General features: G+C 43.9%; 1 protein-coding gene across 1 annotated transcript in view; it reads left to right on the forward strand.

The window, feature by feature from the left end:
• Window positions 1-5,793: 5,793 nt before the first annotated feature.
• Nphp3 (nephrocystin 3) overlaps window positions 5,794-24,484 on the forward strand; it is a 45,403-nt gene continuing 26,712 nt past the window's right edge. Inside the window, exons 1-11 of the mRNA XM_048417453.3 lie at window positions 5,794-6,213; window positions 7,721-7,846; window positions 8,699-8,849; window positions 10,746-10,898; window positions 11,598-11,731; window positions 14,263-14,423; window positions 17,811-17,967; window positions 18,511-18,585; window positions 20,697-20,870; window positions 23,247-23,350; window positions 23,747-23,861. Coding sequence (XP_048273410.3) covers window positions 5,833-6,213; window positions 7,721-7,846; window positions 8,699-8,849; window positions 10,746-10,898; window positions 11,598-11,731; window positions 14,263-14,423; window positions 17,811-17,967; window positions 18,511-18,585; window positions 20,697-20,870; window positions 23,247-23,350; window positions 23,747-23,861 — 1,731 coding nt within the window. The 5' untranslated portion in view covers window positions 5,794-5,832. The remainder of the gene's footprint in view (window positions 6,214-7,720; window positions 7,847-8,698; window positions 8,850-10,745; window positions 10,899-11,597; window positions 11,732-14,262; window positions 14,424-17,810; window positions 17,968-18,510; window positions 18,586-20,696; window positions 20,871-23,246; window positions 23,351-23,746; window positions 23,862-24,484) is intronic.

Raw genomic sequence — 24,484 nt, forward strand, 5'->3', positions numbered from 1 at the left:
GTGGTATTCACAGCATACAGAGGGGAACCCCACATCAGAAAATAGTCTAGGTTGTGCCGAGGGGGAAGACATTCCCGGTACCAGGCTTTGTATAGACATCTCTCCCTTTCCTCATCCTCCTTGAGACAAGGTCTTGTGTAGCCCTATAATCACCTTTAGGGTGTGAAATTACAGACTGTTCCACCACACCATTTTTGAGGTGTAGTTTTTGATCAAGCATGGGGCTTCGTGCATGCCAAGGCAGCACTGAACCAACTGAGCTTCATCCCAGCCCCAAATGAGCCCTCTCTTGAGAGTACCTATAACCGAAACCTTAGCTTTCTGTTTCTATCTTTTATATTGTGGGAAGTTATTCGGATACTGAGAATATGATATTATGCCAAGCAGGGCCTTATCCACAGCTCCCCAAGAGACAGTTAACTTTATTTGGAGCTTAATGTTTCCTTCAGTCACAAGGAGGGTTTTTCTTTATTTTTTGTTTTTATTCCATTATATGAGCACCACTCACAAATATTTTGATCTAGTAAATTTGATTATGTAAGTTTTAACCAGTTCTGAAAGCCACCCAGGCTTGAGGAGAATGGACTCGAGCTCACTCCCACTCTTAACTCAGCCGGCCACTTGTGATTGCACATAAAGCTTTACTGGACTATAACCATGCTTTTCTTTTGTCTATCGGTAGGGCCATTTTGCAATATAATAACAAAATTTAATGATTATGGCAGAGACCATATGATCCTCGAGGACTTAAATATTTCTTATCTATTTAAAAAGAAATGTGAAACCCTGCTCTTGTCTGTTTCAAACCTTTGGCTGAGTCACGTTATTACTTCTGATGTATTACAGCAGTGTAGTCATTAGTGACTAACACACCAACCTAGCTGGATACCTTCACATCAGAAAGATGCTCCTTCCTAAAGCAGGCGACATACCTGCCAAGTTGCTTTGTCCTAAGTTATACTGCCACCTACTGGTAGACGTGTGAAATTACCGATGGATGAACTCATCCTCAATTGGTGATTCCCCACATTGGACTCTTGCTTATGGACATTGTAATGAGGAGTCCTCAGTTGCGAAAATGAAAAAGACTGAAACAATTAAACAATAAGGTTTTTCTCTAGAAAGACTCAATTATAACATTTCTAGACCATAAGGTGCTTATTGTTTGTGCTAAAGACAGGTGCCTCTTTTTAAGGTTCAAGTTAAATGCCATTGAAGGCATAAATTTTTCAGATTCACTCCCTATCTCAAGCTGATAGAGAAAGAATATTAGAGAGACAGAAGCTTACCAAAAGGGACTGTGGACACATTAGCAATAAGAAAGCAGAGATGAAACTATTGGTTTTCAACCTGGATTACTAATTACAAGGCTCTGTGGAGCTTTTAAGAAGCAATGGTGTACAGACCCCATTCCCTGGAGGTCCTGGCTTAATAGTTCTGGGCTGAGGCCTGGACATCAGCTTTCTTTTTTCAAGTTCTCCAAGTGATGTTAATGAGTGGCAAGGCGGAGTCTCCACAGCAGTGTGTCTCAGCTGGTGGGGTAGATTCCAACCATCACTATTCCCTGTTCTTATCCTGCAGAGTGTAATCCATTAGCTCTGTGATGACATCTGAGTAGTGAATCCCTATTCAGAGCCATGGTGTGGGTGCAGTTAGGGAGCTATCCTACTAAACTCAGTAGGGATGTAAGTCATCCCTATCTATATTTTTATGTGAACTCGGTGGTGCTGAGATTGTAAAGTAGGTCTGTATCACCTAGGAGCTAACTGAACATGAAGATTTAAAAAGTCCAATCTCAGAAACTCAGCATCTGTCCATTTCTAATAAGTACCCCAAGTAATACATTCATCATTTCTTTTTCTTTGTTCTTCTTTCTCTTCCTTCTTTTTCTCCCTCCTCTCCTCCTCTCCTCCTCCTTCTTGGGTGTGTGATAGCCTTACACTGAACTCAGGTTGGCCTAGACTCATGGCAATCTTGCCACTTCAGCCTCCTTAGCACAAGGATATCGGTGCTGAGTCACCGCACCCAACTGTCCCAGGGAATTTCAAACCAGAATCTGAGAACCAGATACATGGTGTCATTTCTTCCAAGTCCCGTTTTGAAGAGCAGAGCAAAGCCAGACAGGAACTCTGAACAGAGATATAGAGAGCAGACCGGAGTCAAGGAAATGCCATGTAGCTGCTGAAGGAGAAGGATGCCGCCGACACCTCACCAGTAGGCCACAGCCTCGTGGTGATACATAGATTACTAGAAATGGGTTAATTTAAGATGTAAGCAGTAGAAAGAAATACACACAAGTCATTGGTCAAGCAGTGTTGTAATTAATATAGATTCTGTGTGATTATTCTGGTCTGGGCGGCCAGGAAACATATGCGCAGTCTCTGACTACAGTGGTAATAGGTCTTTCCAGAGCATCAGTTACTTGATCGACTTCATATGCTCAGGAGAGATCCGATAACAGGTGGTTCAGCAGCAATAACAACCAAAAGTTACAAAAATAAAAATCCCTCCTAGTTAGCAAAATGGTGTGTTAATTTCTCATTGCTGTGACAAAAAGTAACTTAAAGAAGGGAGGGCGAGAGAGAGGAGGAAAAGAGGGAGGGGAAGGGAGACAGGGGAGAAAGGAGAAGGAGAAGAGAGGGAGGGAGAGAGGAAGGGAGGGTAGTTTTATTTTGGCTCACAGCTTGAGGGTAGAGTCCCTCTGGCAGGAAGGCAAGAAGGTTGTTCACATTGTAACCGCAGCCAGGAAACAGAGATGAATCCTGACCATCCAGTTGCTTTCTCCTGAGTACTCACTCTGGGGTCCCCGTGGGAAGAATGGTTGTGCACACTTCACCGTTGTCAGTTAAACTTCTCTGGAAAATGCCCTCACAGACATGCATGTGTCTTCTAGAGGATTCCCAATCCTGCCAAGCTGACAGTGGAAATCAGTCCTCGTAAACATAGATGCAGCTGGTGCAGAATGGAGTTAGGAAGTGGTACTTGCACAGGGTGTGCATGATTGCTAAAACTGCTGCCATGGTGGTGAACGCTCAACAGATAAGCTCTTCCAGAATTCTGGATAGCTATCAGAGAAGGACACCACATTCTGAAGAAGTGGGGGTTAGCAGCGAGTACCACAAGGAAACAGTAGCCATGAAGGGAGCAGAAGGAAAGTGGCCCAACAATGGTCAAACAGGGTTCATCGCCAAACAGATTAAGGGAGAGCAGGGATTGGCTGATTTGGGGCTCTTAGTGGGATCTAAACTCCCACAGTGTCTTCAATTAGTGTAGCTCTTTTCTGTCATTATTTGGAAGGGGTGGGTGGTGGCTAGTGTGTAGGCACACTCATAGATGTCTTCAGCTGAGCCACATCACAAACATAAACATTTTCAAACAAATTGTCAGATATCTAGAGAATGGGACAGGGACGTGGGACAAATCGGTTGTGTCTGGACAGCATGTATAAAGCACTGGGTTTGAACCCCAGCCCTGCTTAAACATATCATGGTGGCATCTAACAGTAATTGCAGCGCCTGGGAGGTGGAGGCAGGAGGATCAGGAGTTTAAGGTCATCCTTGGCTACAAAGAAATATTGAGGCCAGTCTGAGCTATGGGGCACCCTGGTTTAGAAAGAAAAGGAAAGAAGAGGGGAAGAAGAAAGAAAAGAAACCTAGAGAATGGTCCTTAAATCTCTGATCTATGTTGATGGGACTAGCATCAGAAATTAGCAACCAAAAAAAATTTGAGAATGTAGGGAATTCTTCGGGTTTTATGGCAGAGGAAATATTTCCCCTGAAAAGCCTCATGGTACTACCTGAAGAAATTAGTATGTAACCCTTTAACTCAGAAGAATACAAAGGCCAGTGGAAAAGATGACCAGCTACTTTGGTGGAAGGAGTTCAGGAGCAGTTGTTCATAGGTTGGATCGGACCGGCATTCCCAGAGTTCTCTGGAGGAAAGATTTTGCTATGTGGTAAAGGTGACTGATGGATTCGACTTCCGCTGCTAGCAATGCTGTGAGCAGACCACTCTCAGCCATCCGCCTCCCCCAGCTAAAGAGAGATACTAGCTTAAGCGAAGTATGAAGTCTTAGCCCCCAAACCAATTTAGAACAATCTACGGAGCCATCCCAGCTTTTACAATCTGTGCAGAACAGCCAAGGTCCTTGTCAGGAATGCAGCAGAATGCACTCTCTCCTTCTGCCCTGTCTCCCTGCTTCCCTCTTCTTGTCCCAGGTCTGGGCCCAGTATTTCACTGTAGACATCTTGTATGGTTGTCTCAGCTTTCCAGGAAACCCAACAGTGTCTGTGGGTCAGATGGGACCCTATGGTCATGTGAGTCACCATGCAGGAAGCTCTGCATGGACAGATGCTTAAAATGCCACTAGATTCCTTGTAACCAGGGAAGGAGTAAGCAAGAGCTGAAATAAAATTATATCACCCTTGGGCAAGGGAATTTCCAGTAATCAGAGAATAATGGCAGATCAGAGAGAGTGACTGGCACTTTAAAGAATTTTGGTACTTCCTAAAAAGGAAAGGACATGCATAAAGAGTACCAGCTCACAGTTCACAACAGTGTCAGGCAAAGTCATTTCTGCCCTTTTTGTCCCCTCTAACCTTGGGCAACAACCTGGGGTGGATAGGAAGACAAGCTAACAAACCAAGGGAACCAGGAGCAGAATCTAAAGTGATTCCTTTCCTGCAAACTTCTATAATTATAATTCCCTTTCGTCTAGTGTACGATCCCCAGCGTCCCAGTTGTCATGAGTTATAAAACCTGATTTTATCAAAGGAAGGGCCCAGGTGGTCTCCGGTGGTGAGGCTTTGAAGTTCTTTCCTGGCCAGCATTATTTGTTACATGTATACTGAGAGACACACTAGGCATTGAACTGCTTCTAGGGAGGAGGAGACCCTAGTCAGGGACCGCAGAGACTGCAGCGGTGGAGCAGGAGCAGGTGGGTGTGCGATCTAGTTCTCGCAAAGTAAGCGAAGCAGCGCCCTTCTCGCTTTTAGCCTAGGTCCTAGTCTGAAGTCTTCCCTTCTAGATGTCCCAGAGTATAGCTCCTCTCCTGGTCCCTCCCCGGCTTGCCCAACTCAATCCTGCAGCCTGTTACTGAAAAGTCAGCTCTCAGGCCCGCCAGCTCCCGTCCGTGGTACTCACTCCGCTCTTCCCCACGCTCCCTTCTTGCAACCCTCCCTCGTCCCGCCCCTCTCTCCAGGCCGCTAGCTCCCCCGCAGAAGCTCCAGCCCCGCTTGAACGGCCTTGCCCCTGAAACCTGCCTCCGCCCTCTGGGTGCCCCCTCTAGCAGTCACACCTGGACCCTCCCACTCTGATTCTCCCCCGCTGCCACTTTGCGTCCCACTTATCCGGTCACGCCCCCAAACCCTGGCCCCACCTCCACTTCGGGCCCTGGCCTCACCTGCTCACGCCTCCTCTCGTTGCCACGTCCCACCCCTCTCTGCAGACCAGGTCCTCGTCCGGCAGCCGCATCACGCCCTGCTTGTTTGTTCACGCCCCTAAGACCTGGCTCCGCCCCTTCGCGAACGCCTTCTCTTTGACATCACGCCTCCTCTCTGTGCCACTTTCCGCTCCTCTCCCCTTCTCTCCCGGCCCCACTCACTACTGCTTTGCTCCTCTTTCCAGCCCCCCTTTCGCCCTCCCCGGTTCTGCACCCCGCCCCACCAACTAGGCCGCGCCCCAAAGTCTGGACCCCGCCCCTCCTGGCCCCGCCCTTGCTTCCCGGTCACACCCCCTCTCGCCGCCGCGCTCCGCCCTGCTTTCCAGGCCCCACCCTCTTGGCCCCACCTCCTACTGGGACCCAGTGAGCCGCCGCGGCTGGCCGTGGGCACCATGGGGACAGCCTCGTCACTGGTGAGCCCCGCTGGCGGGGAAGTGATCGAGGACACGTACGGGGCGGGCGGTGGCGAGGCCTGCGAGATCCCGGTGGAGGTGAAGCCCAAGGCCCGTCTGCTGCGCAGCTCGTTCCGCAGGGGAGCGGGAGCCGGGCCCGGGTCGCTGCCTCGCGCGGCGGGCGGCGGCGGGCTGCTAGGAGCCAGCTTCAAGTCCACCGGCTCGTCAGTGCCAGAGCTGGAGTACGCGGCAGCCGAGTTCGAGCGGCTCAAGAAGGAGTATGAGATCTTCCGGGTCAGCAAGAACCAGGAGTTGCTATCCATGGGTCGCCGAGAGGCCAAGCTGGACACTGAAAACAAGAGGCTGCGGGCGGAGCTGCAGGTAACGCGGGACAGAGCGTGTAGTGAGCGGGAAACGCTGGGGAAACTGAGATCCGGGTGTACCGCTCAGCCACTTGGTGGCACCACCATCCTACCCCAGCCTACAAACCAAGTTTTCCAAGTTGGACCGAAGCTGCTCCTTGTTTACGAGGAATCATTATTTAAATCTAAACTAATTTCTTACCAGCTTTTTCAAAAGCCGGTTCATTCATCTAGACACCTTGAATCAATCAACCCAAGTCCTGAAGTCACAAATGCCACACTGTGTTTAAACTTCGCACAACTCCTCCCAGTTTAACATATCTCCAACATGGAGCGCTTGGTTCAGTTTCTTTGCGACGTCCTGCAGTTTTGGGTTTTAATGATATGATAGGAATTTTTATGGAAACCTCCTGGTTTCACCGTTTTTAACTCCTGTGGTTGAAAACCTTCCTTGTACTCAAATTCCCATTAGCCAGACTCAACGCTATTTTGTAGGCCTTATAACAGATCGGCTTTAGTTCATTCAGATAGGTAAAGCAAAATTTCTCAGAGCAAAAAGTCTGGGACTTAATGCCAGGGGCCCGGAGTCTCTCTGGTGGTCCTGTGTTTACTCCTTTCTTTTCTGTGGGTGAGATCTCTGACAGCCCAAGAGATCCAAGGCCCATCGAAGTAGGCATTAAATAAACAGCTCAGACTTATTTATATAAAAGAAGGCTCCTTCTTTTAGTCAGGCACCATTTCCATCAGGTTTTATGAAGCCCGCCCTTCGTTATCTAGTACGCCACTAGCGTACTGTCTGGGAAGATGTTCCTCCCTGTAGCTCCTGCTGCCCTCGGGTTCAACTGGCTGACCAATGCACTTGCCCATATAAGGGAGACCTGTGCGTTTCCGGTCTGATTTCATGTGTGTGCACTACTGCCCACTGAGAACCATGTGGGATGGCTGGTAGGAAGGGGCAGGATAAAGAAGCCAGCGCAGAGAGGGCTGGCAGACACAAAGTCCAGGTCACTGGTCAGCAATCCCAGTTCCTTGTGTAACCTGCTGTTCCTGTCTTGCCTGCATAATCTTGAGAAAATTCTCCCACGTTTATTTCGCTCAGCCGTGTTGACATTTACTGGAGGCCCGCCGTGGAATCAGACTGAATGGCTCAGGGGGCAGTAAAAGGATTAATCTATAATGTCGCGGAGCATGGAAATTTTCATAGTTAATTATTCTTCAAGCCGAGCCTTACAAATTGCATTTCTTAGTCTCTTAGAAAACCCAAGGCATAGAAAACTTTGGGAGCTGGTGCAGTATTTCAAAGAAAAGGTGTTCATGTCCATTGAAAGCTCCTTGCTGCAGAACCTGCTTGCTAGGATTCAAACATGTTTGCATTTTTTTTCTATTTTGCGTGAATAAAACGATAACATAGACTTGCTTGGTAGTTGATAAAAATAGTGAGTAGAATATTAAATCCTAACATGTGTAACATATATGTCAGAAAGCAAGGCTGTTTTTGTTAAGAGATAACAGGTGAATTATTCCAGGCACTTCAGAAAACTTATCAGAAGATACTGCGGGAAAAAGAGGGGGCACTGGAAGCAAAATACCAAGCCATGGAGAGAGCACTTACATTTGAACATGACAGAGACAGAGTTAAAAGGCAATTCAAGGTAAATTCCTTGTATTTCTACCCCCCCCCAAGTGTCACAGATTAAAAACTATTTTTCAAAAAAGTGTTCATTTAATCCAGGTGTGACAGCCCATGCCTTTAATCTCAGCACTCTGGAGACAGAGACAAGAAGATCTCTGTAAATTCAAGGCCGGCCTGGTCTATGTAATGAGAGCTTGTCTTGAAAAACACGACAGAAAAAAAGTTAATCTGCTCTCGTGATGAACAGAGATAAATGAAGTAACACACATGAAGGTCGTAAGAGCTGGAGAAGAACGTATTTTGTGTTTTCAGTTAGGTGTTGTTTATTCGATAGAGAGACAGGAAAGTGAACATTTTAGATGAGGTATTGAAAGATTAAAGAATGAATGTTTTATTTTTATTTTTAATTGTGTGTGTATGTATATACAGACACACATGAATGCAGTGCCTGTGGGGGGTTAGAGTTATTTTTGGAACCAGAGTCACAGGCCATTGTAAGCTGCCCAACATGAGTGCTAGGAATCAAAACTCAGGTTTGTTGCAAGAGCAGCATGTATTCTTAGCCACTGTACCATCTCTCCAGCCTCCAAGAATGTGTTTCTTCGTGAGATCGAGCGTTTGGAAATGTTTGGTATTTGGTATGAAGGAAACAAATTTGTTAGATGTCACACAAGACGCACATTCATGCTGCTGGACTTCCAGTGGGTTCAACTGGGAAGCAATAAAAGGTCTGAGGACGTCATCCCAGAGGAGACTAAGAACCAAATGAAAATTGACTTTTTGAATGAATAGGTTTTTTTCCCCCTGAAAAGTTGGTGGCCCAACTTTGTGATTATAAAGAGTCTCAAAATTAAATTCTACGCTTTAAAAGATTTTTAGGGAGACCAAAGAAAATGAAATCCAGGACTTACTGAGGGCCAAGCGGGAACTGGAGAGCAAACTTCAGAGACTGCAGGCTCAGGGTATCCAAGTTTTTGACCCTGGAGAGTCTGATTCTGATGACAGCTGCACGGATGTCACAGGTAAGGGTATTTCATGTTCACATTACCCTTTCTGCAGGGCCTCTGTGATGCTCAGAACCAACTGCCATATTCCCTTTACTCTCTGTGTGCAGGATTAGTGCATGTGCTGCTCTTACAAATAGAAGAGACCTTTTGGTCTTCTCTTAGCTGCTAGGATCTCCTGTCCTTGATAGTTCGGGCTAGGCTTTCTCTTGTCCTCATACTCTGCCAACCATCCTGGCCCATGGTGTACATGTGCGCTCTCTCTCGACACTCCTATCCCCACACAAGGTACCCACTGCAGGTCACACCTACATTTTTCTAGCAAGAAAGAAAAGTCTGTAATCACAGAATTCAAGACATTTCCCACGATTCAAGAAAGTATTAATGAGCTGTGATTAGTACAAGGTAAAGGAAAAGCTTCCTGTAGGTATAAGGAGACGTTGTTGTGATTCTCCTGTTTATAAGGGTGGTATTATAACCTTACAAAGGGATGTACTGGGGAGTAAGATACAGCACCTGACTGTTCCAGACTTGTTTTCATTTTATTCTCAGTGGTTGTGAGCAGCATTTTGAGAAAAAGATGCAGGGATTCTACCTGACCAAGAACAGCTAAGAAAGTGCCTCCAGCTGTCACATGACTTACTGACTGCTTCCATTCCATATTGGCTTCTTCATATGTACAATGTATCAAAGTTACTGTAATGTCTTGGCAAGTTAATAGACACAAGCCAATGCTGCCTCCTTGGTCCTTCTCATTGATACATCAATTTAAACCTAAAGGACACAAGGTATCAATGCCCTGTTGACAGTGTGTGTTTAAAGTCCCTTCAGAAGCCCGGCATGGTAGCATATTGTAGGCAGAGACTGCTTGTTTGTTTCCCAGCTCTCAGACCTGAATAATCACACAGAAACTGTATTAATTACAACACTGACCAATAGCTTAGGCATATTTTTAGCTAACTCTCACATCTTAAATTAACCCATTTCTGTTAATCTGTGTATTGCCATAAGGTTGTTGCCTACCGGTAAGGTTCTGGCTGGCGGCTGGCAGCTTTCTCCTTTGGCAGCTACATGGCGTCTCCTCGACTCCACCTACTTTCTCTCTATATCTCTGTTCGGATTTCCTTCCTGGTTTTACTCTACTAATCCATTGGCTGAAACAGCTTTTCTGATAACCAATGGTAATAAAACATATTCATAGCATACAGAGAGGAATCCCATGTCAGCATAAGCCATTAATTTCAGCACTCAGTGGTCAGAGGCAGGTAATCTTTGTATGTTTGAAGTCAGTCTGGTCTACATAGTGAGTTCCAGAACAGCTGGGGCTACATCTCAGGAGGGAAAAATTCCTTTACATTTTTAACTGATGTATAAATGTCCATTTGCAAGTAGATTTTTAGAACTATTTGTGGTGTTTTTAAACTGCCTCTTTTTCATTTCATTTATTTATCTTGAGTATATGTATGTGAGTATGTATGTGTGTGCATGTGGCTGGAAGTGCACATGTATGGAGGTCAGAGGATAATCTGTGAGAATCAGTTCTCTCCTTCTGCCAATTGCACTCCAGGTATTGGACGCAAGTCCTCAGGTTGGTGACAAGTGCCTTTGCCTACTGAATCATCTCACTGCCCTAAACTGCCTCTTACTAAAATTTCTTTGTTTCTTTTTCTCTTCCTTCTTTTTTATTTTAATCCTTTCTTTGAATTCGAGATGATAACCAGAATTGTGTTAACCAGAACTGAAATGCTTTGCCAAAAGTCAGTGCCAAAATATTTTGAAAACCATTATTTGAATGCTTGTTTTATTTATAAATAGAACATCTTGACATGAGAAATACTATTTGACATATGTAGTGAGTTTTAAAATATTTGGTAGCTTGGTTGTTTTTGAAATTCCAATTCCTCATTGCAACAGCTACTGGAACCCAATGTGAATACTGGGCCAGCAGAGCCTTGGGAAGCGAGCCTTCCATAGGCAGCATGATCCAGCTTCAGCAGTCCTTCAGAGGTCCTGAGTTTGCCCACAGTTCTATAGATGTGGAAGGACCCTTCGCAAACATCAACCGAGGTAACCGGCTCTTTGCCTGTGACTGTTCATGCTCTAGAATCTTGTGCACATGACATTGGTGTTCTGGCACCTTCCATTGCCAAGCCAGTATGAACAGAGGCTACAACTGACCAAGCTGAGGTGACACACTTTTCCTCAGGACAACATGGCCCTCCTACTAGCCTGGCCACCCAGGTTCTAGTAGCTGTGCTATTCTCCGAATTCACGGGTGCTTTTGTTGAGCCACAAGGATATGATGTAGTTTAACTGAGAAACAATATTTTTATATTTGTTATTGTCAGGTATTTCATAAGTTTTCCTTCTCAATAAATAACATAAAACTACTTTTTGTGTTACACTATTCTCAAACTCTCTTTTAGCTTCAAGAATAAGAAGGCAAAATGACACATCACCTTGGGAATGCAGGCTCCCTTCAAATAACAGAACTGAGTGGCTCACGAGAAATAGGATTACAGCCACTACCCTGGGGATCCATTGTCTCCAGGGGAGACCACTGACATTCATTACCTCAAATCCCAGAGGAGAAGTTGAGGCTAGAAATTAATTGCTTTCTAATCCGTTATTCTAGCTTTGTTGGTATTAACACGGCAGCAGGTTCTAGTCTATGTCTGTTACGCTTTTTTTCAGACTTACTTGGAGTTATTTTGTCAGGTGTATGGTGGTAAAGTTTTCATCGATTTATGGACATTTTACTTCCAGATGACTGGGACACGGCCGTGGCTGGCTTATTGCAGGTCACGCCCTTGTTCTCACGTTCCCTGTGGAGTCACTCTGTCAGATGTTACCTCATCTACACAGACGAAACCCAGCCTGAAGTGGAACTTTTCCTGAAGGTGAGATAGTCTTAAATTGTTGGGGCCGGAGGGATGGCTCAGCAGTTACGAGCTTTGGCTGCTCTTGCAGAGGACCTGGGTTTGTTTCCGGCATTCACACAGCAGCTCACAAATGGCTATAATATAATTAATATATATATATATATATATATAATATAACATATTTCTGTCACAGGGCATTGGATACCCTCTTCTGGCCTCTGTGGGCATCAGGCACGCACATAACGCATAGACACACATTCAGGCAAATGCCCATATTGATAAAATTAAAATAAATAAATCTTAAAAAAAAGAGAGAGAAAGAAAAGAAAATACAAGTTAATAGCTGAGGTAGTGGCACATATCTGTAACCTGAGCACTCAGGACAGAGGTAAGAGGACTGTGGTGAGTTGGAGGCTAGCCTGGACTACATAGTGAGATCCTATCTCAAAACACAATACAAATTAATATTATATCCAGAATATAATTGCATTTAAACTAAGTAGCTTGCTACCTGTGAGATTATCCAGCTTAAACAGCTGAAAGCATTAATTAGGCTTTGCTTATGATGCACTTTGGTTCTGTATTCACATGTGTAAAGTTGACATTGTGTTAAGGCTCCTAGTTTTTATTTAATTTACTAGTAAAGCAAGGACAGGAACAAAGGCATGAAGATGAAGCTAAGTGTTGGAACGTTCTGGCTTCTTTCTATCTAATTGATATCTAATTTTATACCTAAAATATATCATTAAGATTCTGATGTCTTAGTGGTATACTCCTTTAATCCCTGCGCTCAGGAGGCAGAGGCAGGTGGAGCTCTGTGAGTTCAAGGCCAGCCTGGTCTACAGAGGGAGTTCCAGGACAGTGAAGGCTGCACAGAGAAACCCTGTCTAATCTCGAAAATTAAAACCAAAAACAAACAACAAAAAGAGATGCCAGTGTCTTAATGTAAAAGTACAAAATATAGTTAAGAATTTGTGTATTAAAATGGCCTTTTCATATTTTATTAGCTATTGTCTCCCGTGTTTGAGCCCTTCATTAACCTTGTCTGATATAATTGCTGTCCTTAAAGCTGTTTCAGATAATACTAAAGTTTAATCCTTATCACGACTTTGAATTTCTCAAGGCATCCTATGGAGTTATTCAAAAGCAAAATTAGAGCTCCGTGGAGACAGCCTGTGGCCACTCTGGCTTGCTACCTGGTTCCGCATGGCCCAGAGCTAAGATCTGCTTTTACATTTTAAATCAGTGGTTCTCAGCCTTCCTAAATGCCACAACCCTTTAATACAGTTCTTCATGTTGTGTGACCCCCAGCCATAAAATTATTTTTGCTGCTACTTTTATGAATCATAATGTAAATATTTTTGGAGATAGAAGTTTGCCAAGGAGGTCTCGACCCACGGCTTGAGAACCACTGTTCTAAATTATTGGAAAAGGGAAACATAAGAAGACTGTTTCGTTAGGTAAAAATTATATGAAATCTACACTTTAGCATCTATAAAAAAAGTGTTATTGGAACACTTGCAGGCTGACAGGCTGTGTGTGTGGTGTGTGTGTGTGTGTGTGTGTGTGTGTGAGAGAGAGAGAGAGAGAGAGAGAGAGAGAGAGAGAGAGAGAGAGAGAGATCCATGGCTGCACTACCAAAGCAGTTAATTGGGAGAGAAACCAAATATTTAAAAGGTCCCTACTAAAACAGATGAATTATTAAGCATTATTATTTTTAAAAAAATATTTACCACCTGGCCTTTTGGAGGAGAACTCTCTCTCTACTGTCTCAAGTGAATTTCAAATACATCTTCATGTCCAAGAATAAACCTGCTAAATCCATGGTCTACAGACTATTAGTAGATTTACTTAACACTCCTTTATGATATTACTCAGTCTTGGTAAAATTGTAGAATATTTTATAGTTCACAGCTTCCATCTTTACTTGGATATAAGTTCCTCCCAAGAACAACTAGAGGAATCTGACTAATTCCTTTAATAAAAATCATCATTTATTTGCTAATATTCTTTGTCATAGACCAATATTTTTTATTAAGATTTTAACTTTTTATGTTTCTGCAATAAAATCTCAGACTTTTTATGCAAGGCAAGACTGCTGTCATTGAAACTACGACTCCTAGCTCTCAGATCACCGTATTTCACACACACACACACACACACACACACACACACACACACATACACATACACACACACAGATTTACCTTTGAATCCTTTAAAACAAGAAAGCAAATTATGCCTGATAAAAATAATACTAAGAAATAACAAATCAAACTAACCTGATACTTTGTTCTGTTCCTTGATTATGAAATAAATAATCATTTTATGAGCTAGAAAATAGTCATGTTATTAAGCTATTAATTTTTTGTGCTAGAGAGAAATTTACTTTTGCTCTGTAATATTTTCTTTAAAATGTGATCTTTTTTGTATTAGGATACTGCTTAGAATACAGGCTGTTTAAAATATGTCTTTTGAGTAATAAGATCCTCTCTTCACCCCTATCAGTTAAACATATCATGCTTTAATATATTCTAATTCATTTTTAGGACCATTCACCTAAACTTAAGAGAATGTGCGAGACGATGGGATATTTTTTCCATGCCATTCATTTTCCAATAGATGTTGAAAACCAGTACCTCACTGTAAGAAAATGGGAACTCGAGAAGAGTTCTTTAGTTGTTTTATTCCTTCACTCAACATTACCCAGGTAAGCTGGAAAAGATCTCTCATTTACCGTCACATTAGCTGTAAAGAGATCACTGCCAAAGGAACTTCAAAGATAAGCCTAATTCCATTCTCATAGTCGAAAGCAGTGTGTGAAATCTAATAAATCTTCTAACTCCCTCACACTCAGATTAAAAAAAGTGTAAAGCTTTATACCATTAGATCTATCAGCATCATTAATCTAAGAATTGCTTTGGGCAGCAGTTGGCAACAGTGGCTCAGGGCTAACCCTGCCAAGTGTCAGCTTTTGTAAATAAAGTTTTATTGGAACACAGTCACACTCACTGATCTGTGTGTATGCTTTTAGTAGCTGCTTTCATACTATAACAGCAAAATGGAGTGTTCACAGTGGAAACTGTCCTACATAGCCTACTGTTTACTGTCTGAATTACAGGAAAAGCTGGTGGCTTCCCATATCAGTCGACAGGCAACCCCGTTGTTTTCTTTCTTGGAATACAATTTGAGAGACATGAAGTTTCAATGTTAATATTATTATAATATAATGAATCTTACCTGTGGGTGTTTTTAATCAATCAAATATAGATGGTGTAGATAAAAGACAAAATGGGACAAGAAGGGGCGTGAGCTGTTCTATCTAGCCTTGTTGTCTGACTGGGTTTAGCCTTACAGAGTGTGAGTTGTCCTTGACTTTAATTGCATGAGACATCCAGTTTCACCACTTTCCCTGCAGTAAATCCTGTCCCTGTCCCTAAGACTCTGCCTTGTAGCTGGGCCTCTCAGCTGCTCAGCAAACTGAGGCAGAAGGATTGCAAGTTGCAGCCCAACCCAGGCAACTTAGCAAGATCCTGTCTCAAAACAAGAACTCAAGGTCTAAATATGTGGCTCAGTTAGTGGAGGACTTTCCTGCCGTGCACAAAATTCTGGAATCAGTCCCCAGCACCTCACAAAATCTGGCATTGTGATGCACACCTGTCATTCGAGCACTCAGGAGGGCGAGGTTGGAAAAAAGAAGAGGAGAAAAGTCAGTAGTAGAGTAATAATTACCTTGTGTGCATGAAGCCTTAGATTCAATGCCCAGTTACACACACACACAAACACACACATACACAACACACACACAAACACACACATACATACTCAAACCAGACACACCACACACTTATTCACACAGACACACTCACACATACACAACACACACTTGTTCACACACCCATACACAACACACACACTCACTCACACACAACACACACTTATTTACACACACACCATACTCACACATACACAACGCACACATTCCCACGCACACAAACACATGAAAGAAGGGGCCTGCAGACAACTTAGCAGCTAGCTGGAGAGAACTAACAGGCCTTTCTCCGAGTGTCTCTACAATGCCCTTCAACTGGTTACCCTCAACGGAATCCCATTTCTCTACTAGTCTCTCCTTGCTTTCATATTCATTAAGGGTGTATCATTTTTAATGTTAGGGTTGTATCTTATGTTATTTGGTAATACAGGTCCGTTATTGTTAAATTATTCTTTTTTAATTCTTATTTTTAATTTGCTTTTTAAGACATTCATTTGTTAATAAGATAATACTCATTTTTATGCTTTAGCATTTGTTTCTGTCTTCCTCATTTTAAACTTGAGTTCCCCCTTCCATTTATTTTCTATTATTTGTTATCTCCTTTAACTAAAATTTTGGTTTTTTTAAATGATTCTTTTAGTCAGGCAGTGGTGACACACATCTTTAATCCCAGGACTCAGGAGGCAGAGGCAGGCAGATCTCTGTGAGTTCGAGGCCAGCCTGGTCTACCAAGAGAGTTTCAGGACAGCCAGGACTGTTATATGTTACACAGAGAAACCCTGTCTTGAAAAAAATTTCTCTTTAAATAATCAGAATTTTAATTTCTTACGTTTCGACTTCAGTTTTATTCTGCTTGAATTTCCCTCATTTTATTGCATTCTTTTCTCTGTTCCTTCTGACTATCTTGGTGATTGGGGCTGCGAGTGCAGCTTGGTGATACAGCACCTACTTTACATGCACAAGGCCTGGGTTCTATCCCCAGGGAGCCTCCCTCTCCATGAACAAATGCACAGAAGTGTGATGGGAACACTGAGCAGCATGCCACAGATACAACTGCTGGGGCCTTTATTTCTCTCAGATTACTCTACTTCTGATTGGCTGACTCTCTCAACTTCCCAAAAGATGAATCTAAGAAGAGCAGCCCCAAACAGCTTGGGAGCTTCATGGGAGAGTACATTCCTGATCAATAATTAGTTCCTCTGTACATAGATGCACAGAGTTAATTCAAGATGCCGTTCGTTGGCTCTCACATCATTCTGTGCTCACATAAGAAACGCTGTCTTAAAACTTCATGGTCTTTAGGTGTGAGGTAAATGAGTTTCATGAATCTGCTTCGTTATTTTAAGCCATGCACAAACAGTATTTTTTTGAGAATTTGTATACTTAAAATAAATTAGTTATGAAGCTTTATAGCTTAAGACATAATTTACAGGTCTTATTCTCTCTGTCTAATGAACACACTATATTTGTAAGACCATGTAAGAATTGTAAACACAGACTTGGAAGAGCAGGGAGATAATGCCCGACATGAAGAACACACTGCTCACCCTGACGTTGATAAAAAGGAAAGAAAAAAGATGGTTAAGGAAGCCCAGAGAGAAAAGAGGAAAAATAAAATTCTGAAACATGTGAAAAAAAGAAAAGAAAAAACAGCCAAAGCCGAGAAAGGCAAACAGAAGGCAGAGCCGTGCTGTGGACATCCCTCAGCTACTTTCTAAACCCCAAGTAGAAGCTGTAGCTGGAGGACGACTTCTTGGCTGCGCCTGAGTCTTTACCATCTCTCTGTTGGGATGGCTGCAGTGTGGTCATGTGATTGCCTCAAAAGCCCAAAGCCCATAATGTCGGGATCCAGCCACAGGCTCTGCTTTCAATAGATTTATTAAGGTACTATTTTAATGAGGAAAAAAGAATAGTACTGTAAAATGACCCAATTTTGGAACTGGAAAGATGGCTCAATAGGTAAAGTGTTTGCTATACATACATGAGGACCCGAGTTCGAATCCCTGAACCTACATAGAAGTTGGATGCTATGAAGATCTGTAATTTCAGCACAGGGGAGGGAGAGAGGAGCACATAGATCCCTGTGGCTTGTGACCAACCAGGCTAGCTGACTCGGGGAGCTCCGGGTTCCACAGAGTGGCCCTGGAAGACATTTGACACTGATCTCTGGGCACACACACACACATACACAGTTTTTGAAAGCTTTTTTCCCTTTGTGTCTGAGCCCTTTCACTATGGTAAAGTCCATTTGGGCACTTAGACTGGTCACTGAGAATCTGCTGCCACGGTACAGCGTAACCCGAGAGATGGCGATTTCCAATCTAGTTTTCTACTAGAAGACTGCGAAGAAGCCTTTCTGCGGAACCCAGAAGGAAAACCACGATTAATTTACCGTCGTTTGGAGGATGGGGAAGTCACTTCCGACTCCGTCCAGCAGTTCCTGGATCAAGTTTCTGACCTAAGCAAGACCAACAAAACCAAGGTAAAACACGGAACATATGTCACGGGGCATGCATGGCAGAGTGAAGCCAGAGCCAGGAGGTGGATGAGCATGGGAGAGGAAGCCAGCATGTCTGGAGAGGGCACATACAGGAAGGTGGCCCAATTAGATCAGTCCTGAGACACCTCAGAAGCTGTTTAAAGACCGGGCGTTTTCCCTTGGAGTGGGGCTGGGAGTATTGGTTGGCACTGAGCAGAATGTCAGGGCCTGGTGTGAACCTCTGCCAGTGATGTCAGTGGTTTTGTGAGAATAGAATAGTCTGGAGGGTAGTAAGTATCTGGATGAGAGATTCCGGGGGTCCTAACCCAAGGGAGAGGGTTGAAATGAGAGGCCCCCACCATATCCCTATGTGGCCTCAGACAAACCTTTTAACTTGCCTCAGTTTCCTCTTCTGAACAACAAGGTCACAATCTAGTATCTTTCTTGTAAGGAGTTTGCTGGGATAAAAAAGTTAAAATGTTGACAGACTTCTCCTGCTGCTGCTGTTACTGCATGTCCATGTTACTGATGAGCCCTTTTTCTTAGATCATCAATCACTCAGGGGATCGTGCGGAGGGAGTGTGTAAAATTTACATCAGTGTGGAAAAGATTATTAAACAGGTAAATATGCTTTTCTCTGTAAGCTTTCATCTAAAATACCCTAATAGTATTTTCTTTAAAGAGTTTTCCAGACAAAGCTACTTGTGTGTCTTTTTGAGACTGGCACCCCAGGAGAGTGCCATTGTTCTTTGGGCATTGGTCCTCAACACCTGCTAGGTGTAAATGTCTTGCAAACACGGAACTCCAGAGGAGGCATCTGAGGACAAGTGGGCATTGTACTCTTCAAAGAGGCTTCTTGTGATCTTTGTGGACTTGGATTTTTTACATATTTGAGATGCCCCACCTTGCTATTTCTAACAGCAGAAAGGATACGTTTTGGGAGAACAGGATATGGACCATGGATGTATCTGGAGCTAGAAGTTTTGTTGAAATCTCGTGTATTTTTTTTAATGCATATGCTTTCCGTAGCTGCTTGGTATTTTGCCTGAGCTTATTCTTAATGCAAAAAATAAAAAATAAAAATTGTTTCAGCAAAAGCACCAATAACTAATATCTAAAGCATTACAGCACTGTTATCCCCAAGTGAAATGAGTGTGACAGGAAGGTGTGCCATGTTGACCTAAGGATGCCCAGCTCTTCCCGGGAGCCAGAGTCCTTACTGGGGGGAGGGGTCACATCATCTTCTGCTTTGTTTTGTTTTTGTTTGTTGAGACAGGATTTCTCTGTGTACTAACCCTGGCTGTCCTGGAACTCACTCTGTGTAGACCAGGGTGGCCTCGAATTCTTAGAGATCTGCTTGCCTCTGTTTCCTGAGTGCTGGGACTAAAGGTGTGCGCCACCACGTCTCGAATTCTTAGAGATCTGCTTGCCTCTGTTTCCTGAGTGCTGGGACTAAAGGTGTGCGCCACCCCGTCCTCGAATTCTTAGAGATCTGCTTGCCTCTGTTTCCTGAGTGCTGGGACTAAAGGTGTGCGCCACCCCGTCCTCGAATTCTTAGAGATCCGCCTGCCTCTGTTTCTTGAGTGCTGGGACTAAAGGTGTGCACCACCACGTCCAGCTTCACCCTTTCTATTTAAATTGGATTGCAAATATGGAGATTTGTCATCAGAGAAGAGTGAGCCCAAAACATAATAAGGAGACATATGGCAGTGCATTTGCATGGTGATCTTGAGTAGAAAGATTGCCAGGATGATTCTGAGCTTTTCAGTCTTACAAAACTTAGGACCAAGATAAGTAAAATGAAATAAGCCGTACTTATCATCAGTATATTTTCAGTGATCTAATATAGAGATTAAATGTGACAGGAGAGAGGCTTGATGTCAAGAAAGTCCATCTCATGCCAGGCAATAGTGGTGCTCACCTTTAGTCCCAGTACTTGGGAGGCAGAGGCAGGCAGATCTCTAAGTTCAAGACCAGCCTAGTCTACATAGTGAGTTCCAGGACAACCAGGCTACACAGAGAAACCCTGTCTCAAAAAACTTTTTAAAAAGAAAGAAAAGAAACAATCTCAATAATTCAATTTTATGCTGTATTTCTTAGGCATTAGTGCAGTCTTTGAAATTATTCCCTAGTGAGGCTAAAGGGATCGCTCAGTATGTAGAATGCCTGCCTCACACACATAAGGACCCGAGCTGGAGTCTAAGCACACACTTAAAAATACCAGGCCTGATGGTTTGTGCTTGTAATCCTAACACTGGGGACTTGGAGATAGACGGGTTCCCTTAGGCTCACTAGCTAGCCATGGTGAGCTCTTGTCAGTGAGAGACCCTGTCTCAAAGGAGGTAAGTATTCCTGAGGATGGTACCCAAGTTAGTCTTTGTCTCGGACTCCACACTTATGCATACACACACACTTTTTTAAAAGTGATTCTCTAGCCAAATATAATTACAGCTATTATATGGCATTTTTCAGAAAACAAATCCCATCAGACAAATAGTACTCTGATTTTATTTTTTAGTTGAGAAGAACTCTTAATCTTTATATTTTAGTGTTTTCATTTTAAACTAGGGTTCTTACGGTTGTCAGTTTATTCTTGGGGGTACTTACAATAATTCTTGTTCTTAGAAGCCCATCTGGACTTGCCTGCCCTCGGCAGGTAAGGCCCAGCAAGCACCCCAGCTTCAAAGTCTCTGAATTTCATTTGCTTTCCTGTACTTGGTCTTTGTGCTCAGGACATCCTCGGCCTTGAGATCACAGATGTGGAGGTGAAGGATGTAGGCAGTGAGGATTCCACCCCAGAAGAGGACGATTTGGGGGATGTTCTGTGGGACATACATGATGAGCAAGAGCAGATGGAAGCCTTTCAGCAGGCTTCTAGCTCAGCCCATGAACTGGGATTCGAGAAGGTAAGCTTCTGAGACACTGGCCCAACAGCCACCAGTTGCTGGCCTGGGGATGGCACAGCTGGGAAAGTTCTCACGTAAGCATGATGGCCCAAGTTCAGATCCCAAGCACCCATGTCAAAAGTCCAGAGTGGTGGCTCATTTCTGTAACCCCAGTGCATGGGGAGGGCAGAGGCACAGGACAATCTAGGGAGCTCATTGGACAGTCAGCTTAGCCAGTCAGTGATCCTGGGCCCAAGGAGAGACCCTATCTCAAAAAATAAGATGGGGTGTGATAACAGAAGACACCAGGTATCAGCTTCTGGACTCCACATGCAACTGCACACACGCCTGTGCGCACACACATACACATGCACACATACACACACAATTAAAAATAATAAAAATAAGTTTTGGCTTAAAGGTTGTCCTCTAACAGTTCTTTCACCTGAGTATGTTCGGGTTGGTGACTGTGTTACCTGCTCTCAAGGCTGGATGACCCATGTTGGGATGCGCTTCGATTTGTATCACAGAAAGACTATGTGACTTTGACATGTATTATGAGCGCCAATATTGCTAAAGATGAAATTCATCAGCCATGCACCCATTATGCTGCCATCTGCGACTCCCCCAGATCAGGCTAGCGAATGTGATAGTAGCAAAGCCAGGCTGTCAGTTCTTCCTAACTGCTGCAAGAGAGAAAGTGCCAAATGTTCAGAAAATAAACTCTGCTCGTTCATTCAGTAGGCAGATCAGCCATCCACTTTTGGTCTAATCAGCATTTATAAGGATCTTAACAGATTAACAGCCTGACATCTACTGAGAAACATGTCCGACTTAAAAAACACTTAATAACATCACAAAGCAATGTACAAATCAATTTTCAAATTTGGGTGACATTGTGTAGTGGGGGGCACACATGCCATGGTACAAATGAGGCTATCGGAGAACAACTTAAAAAGGTTGGTCCTCTGCTGCCACCACGTGTGTCCTGGGAATGAGGTCAGGCCGTCAGGCTTCATGGCAAGCACCTTTAATGGGCTGAGCCATCTCAACTTGAGTCTACAAATTAATTCCTGAGGCTGGCATGGAAGTTAACGTGAGCAGACACATTTGTATAGCGCTCTTAGAATCGACTGTGCTTATTGCTTGGTTGTGTCAAATCTCTGGTCGCTCTCAACTTGACCTTCTTATCCTCAAATGGACAATAGCTAGTGTTGCTTCTCTCTCAGGTCAATGTTGCAAATATTAAGCCTGATGACACCCCTAAAACAGACAACAGTAGCTGGCATGAAGTTAATATTAAGTAGTGGCTGTTTTAAGAGAGATACTGATACTTTGGTATAGAAGAAGAAACTGAAGTCTGACATGATTTCCCCATGAGCACACACAGAATAAACATGAACTGTGGTCCACATTCTTCACAGCAAAGAGCCCCAGCGTGGGACTCTAGATCTTTAAGTGGGTCTCTATAGAACCATGGACTGAGTTATTGGGATAGTTAGGGTAATAAATCAACAAGGTCTCCCTCTGTTCCTTCAGATGCAACACCACTCTGAGCCACTGGGGATCCTTGGCAGTTGATTCGTGTCTAGATACAAATGTCTACACCACAGATGATGCTTCCCTGCAGTTAGAGATTTTACTGCCGTAAAACCAGCCCAAAGCCCACCGCAAGCTATTAGGAGTTTAAAACATCATCAGCAATCAGTTAGATGTTGGTAGACATAGCAACACTAAGCTGGCTCCAGGCACTCCTAAAAAGTATTGTGGCATTTTGCTTTACTGATCATAGCCTTCCTGGTCTGAGCTGGTTTTACAAGGCTGGGGAAAGCCTGGGAAGGATGGGTTTTTGGACTTTGCAAAGATTCAGTTTCATGAAGATTTCAGACAGCCTAACCGAGCTTGGCTCTCCGGGGCAGCCTGAAAGACTGATGGGGGAAGGGATTCAGAAGAAGCTTGAAGCCTCCTTTTGTTTGGACCCATAAGCCTTGGAAACTGAGGCAGGCTCCGAAACTCCAAGTTCATTCTTCTGCTGAGGAAATCTAAGGTTGCTGCCTGGGCCTGCAGGGGGACACTTCCTGTGGTTGAGGGGCTCCAGTGTGACCCCATGTCCTCTCTGCAGCATTTCACCAAACATGTGAACGTTATAAAAACCCGCCACAGTTCATACTCCCCCTCACACTGTTACAGCAAAGCCACGGGGCTCATTTCCTGCTTTAAGCAGCCATGTACAGAACAGCAGCCACGCATGTGCTGTTGGCCCACCGCAAGTCTGTTTTCTCAGCTTCCTCTAGTGTCTTCAGAGGACCTACAGAAGTAGAGTGTCAGTTCCACTTCCTGTTCTCAGAGGCGTGTGCAATCTTACAGTAAAAAAGTAAATCCTTTCTTTGTTTCCAGTATTACCAGCGCCTGGACGATCTGGTGGTGGCACCAGCTCCCATCCCACCCCTCCTGGTGTCTGGAGGACCAGGGTCTGGAAAGTCCCTTCTTTTATCAAAGTGGTATGACCCAATGCTACTAAACCATTCTTTTCACTATCTTGTCTTTTTAGAGATAGGGTCTCACGTAGCACAAAATGGTCTGGTTTCAGCCTCCCGTACAACCAAGGATGACCTTGAACTCCTTCTCTCCCAGTATCCACCTCCTCTAACAGCCTGCATTTAGTTAGAAGTCAATGCTCCTTTTATTAACATTTTATGTTAATTAACATCATCTGCTAATTAAAATGAGGCTATTAGTTTAAAAGGTCCTAAAAATAGAGTGGAATCACTAATCTCCTTATTTATTCCAGTGTGACTAACCATGTAATTAAGGACACTGGAGCCACATTTGATGTCTGGCTCTGTGTGTATTTGTTGTTGCGGAGAGTTTATAAAAGTCCCGTGTTTTTCTTTCAGGATTCAGCTGCAGCAGAAGCATTTCCCTAACACGCTGATCCTGTCTCATTTTGTGGGGCGGCCCATGTCGACCAGCTCGGAGCCCTCCTTGATCATCAAGCGGCTGACCCTGAAGGTATGCCACGAGCGATCTGAAGCCACCTGGATATTATGCAGATTCTGGGGCTCTTGGGGACAAGACAAGAATAATAAGCAGGCTTTCGGGATTGTAGGTACAACATCACTAATTTGAAATCGGAGCTGCTACAATCTGAAACTTTTTGGTAGTTGTGGAGATTGAACCTGGACCTTGTGCGTGCAAGGCAGGCATTCTGCCGCTGAGCTACAGCCCCAACTGACATCTGGAACTTTTTGAGTTTCAACATGACAACTCATGAAGAAAATTCCATGTCTCATCTTATGCGACATGTCACGGTTAAAACACTGGCTCTCTTTGGAAGGCTTAGAATTGCCTTCAGGCTAATTGTAGAGGGCGTTATGAACTTCATATTTAGACTTCAGTCCTGTTCCCAAGATCCCTCACTATCGTATGCAAACATTCTCCACATGCCCACAATCTGAAATCTGAAACACTTCTGGTGCCAAACATCTTGCATGAGGGATATTTAACCTGTGACAGTTATTTTGGTTTTGTGTAAGGTTTAAAAAGTAGTCCTTGGACCTGGAGAGACGGTTCAGTGGCTAAGAGCACTTTTGCCTTACAGAGGACCCAGATTCGGTCCCCAGCACCCACCTCAT

The sequence above is a fragment of the Myodes glareolus genome, chromosome 4 (genome assembly GCF_982192425.1).
Source record: "Myodes glareolus chromosome 4, mMyoGla1.1, whole genome shotgun sequence".
In the NCBI taxonomy this organism is placed as follows: Eukaryota; Metazoa; Chordata; class Mammalia; order Rodentia; family Cricetidae; genus Myodes; species Myodes glareolus.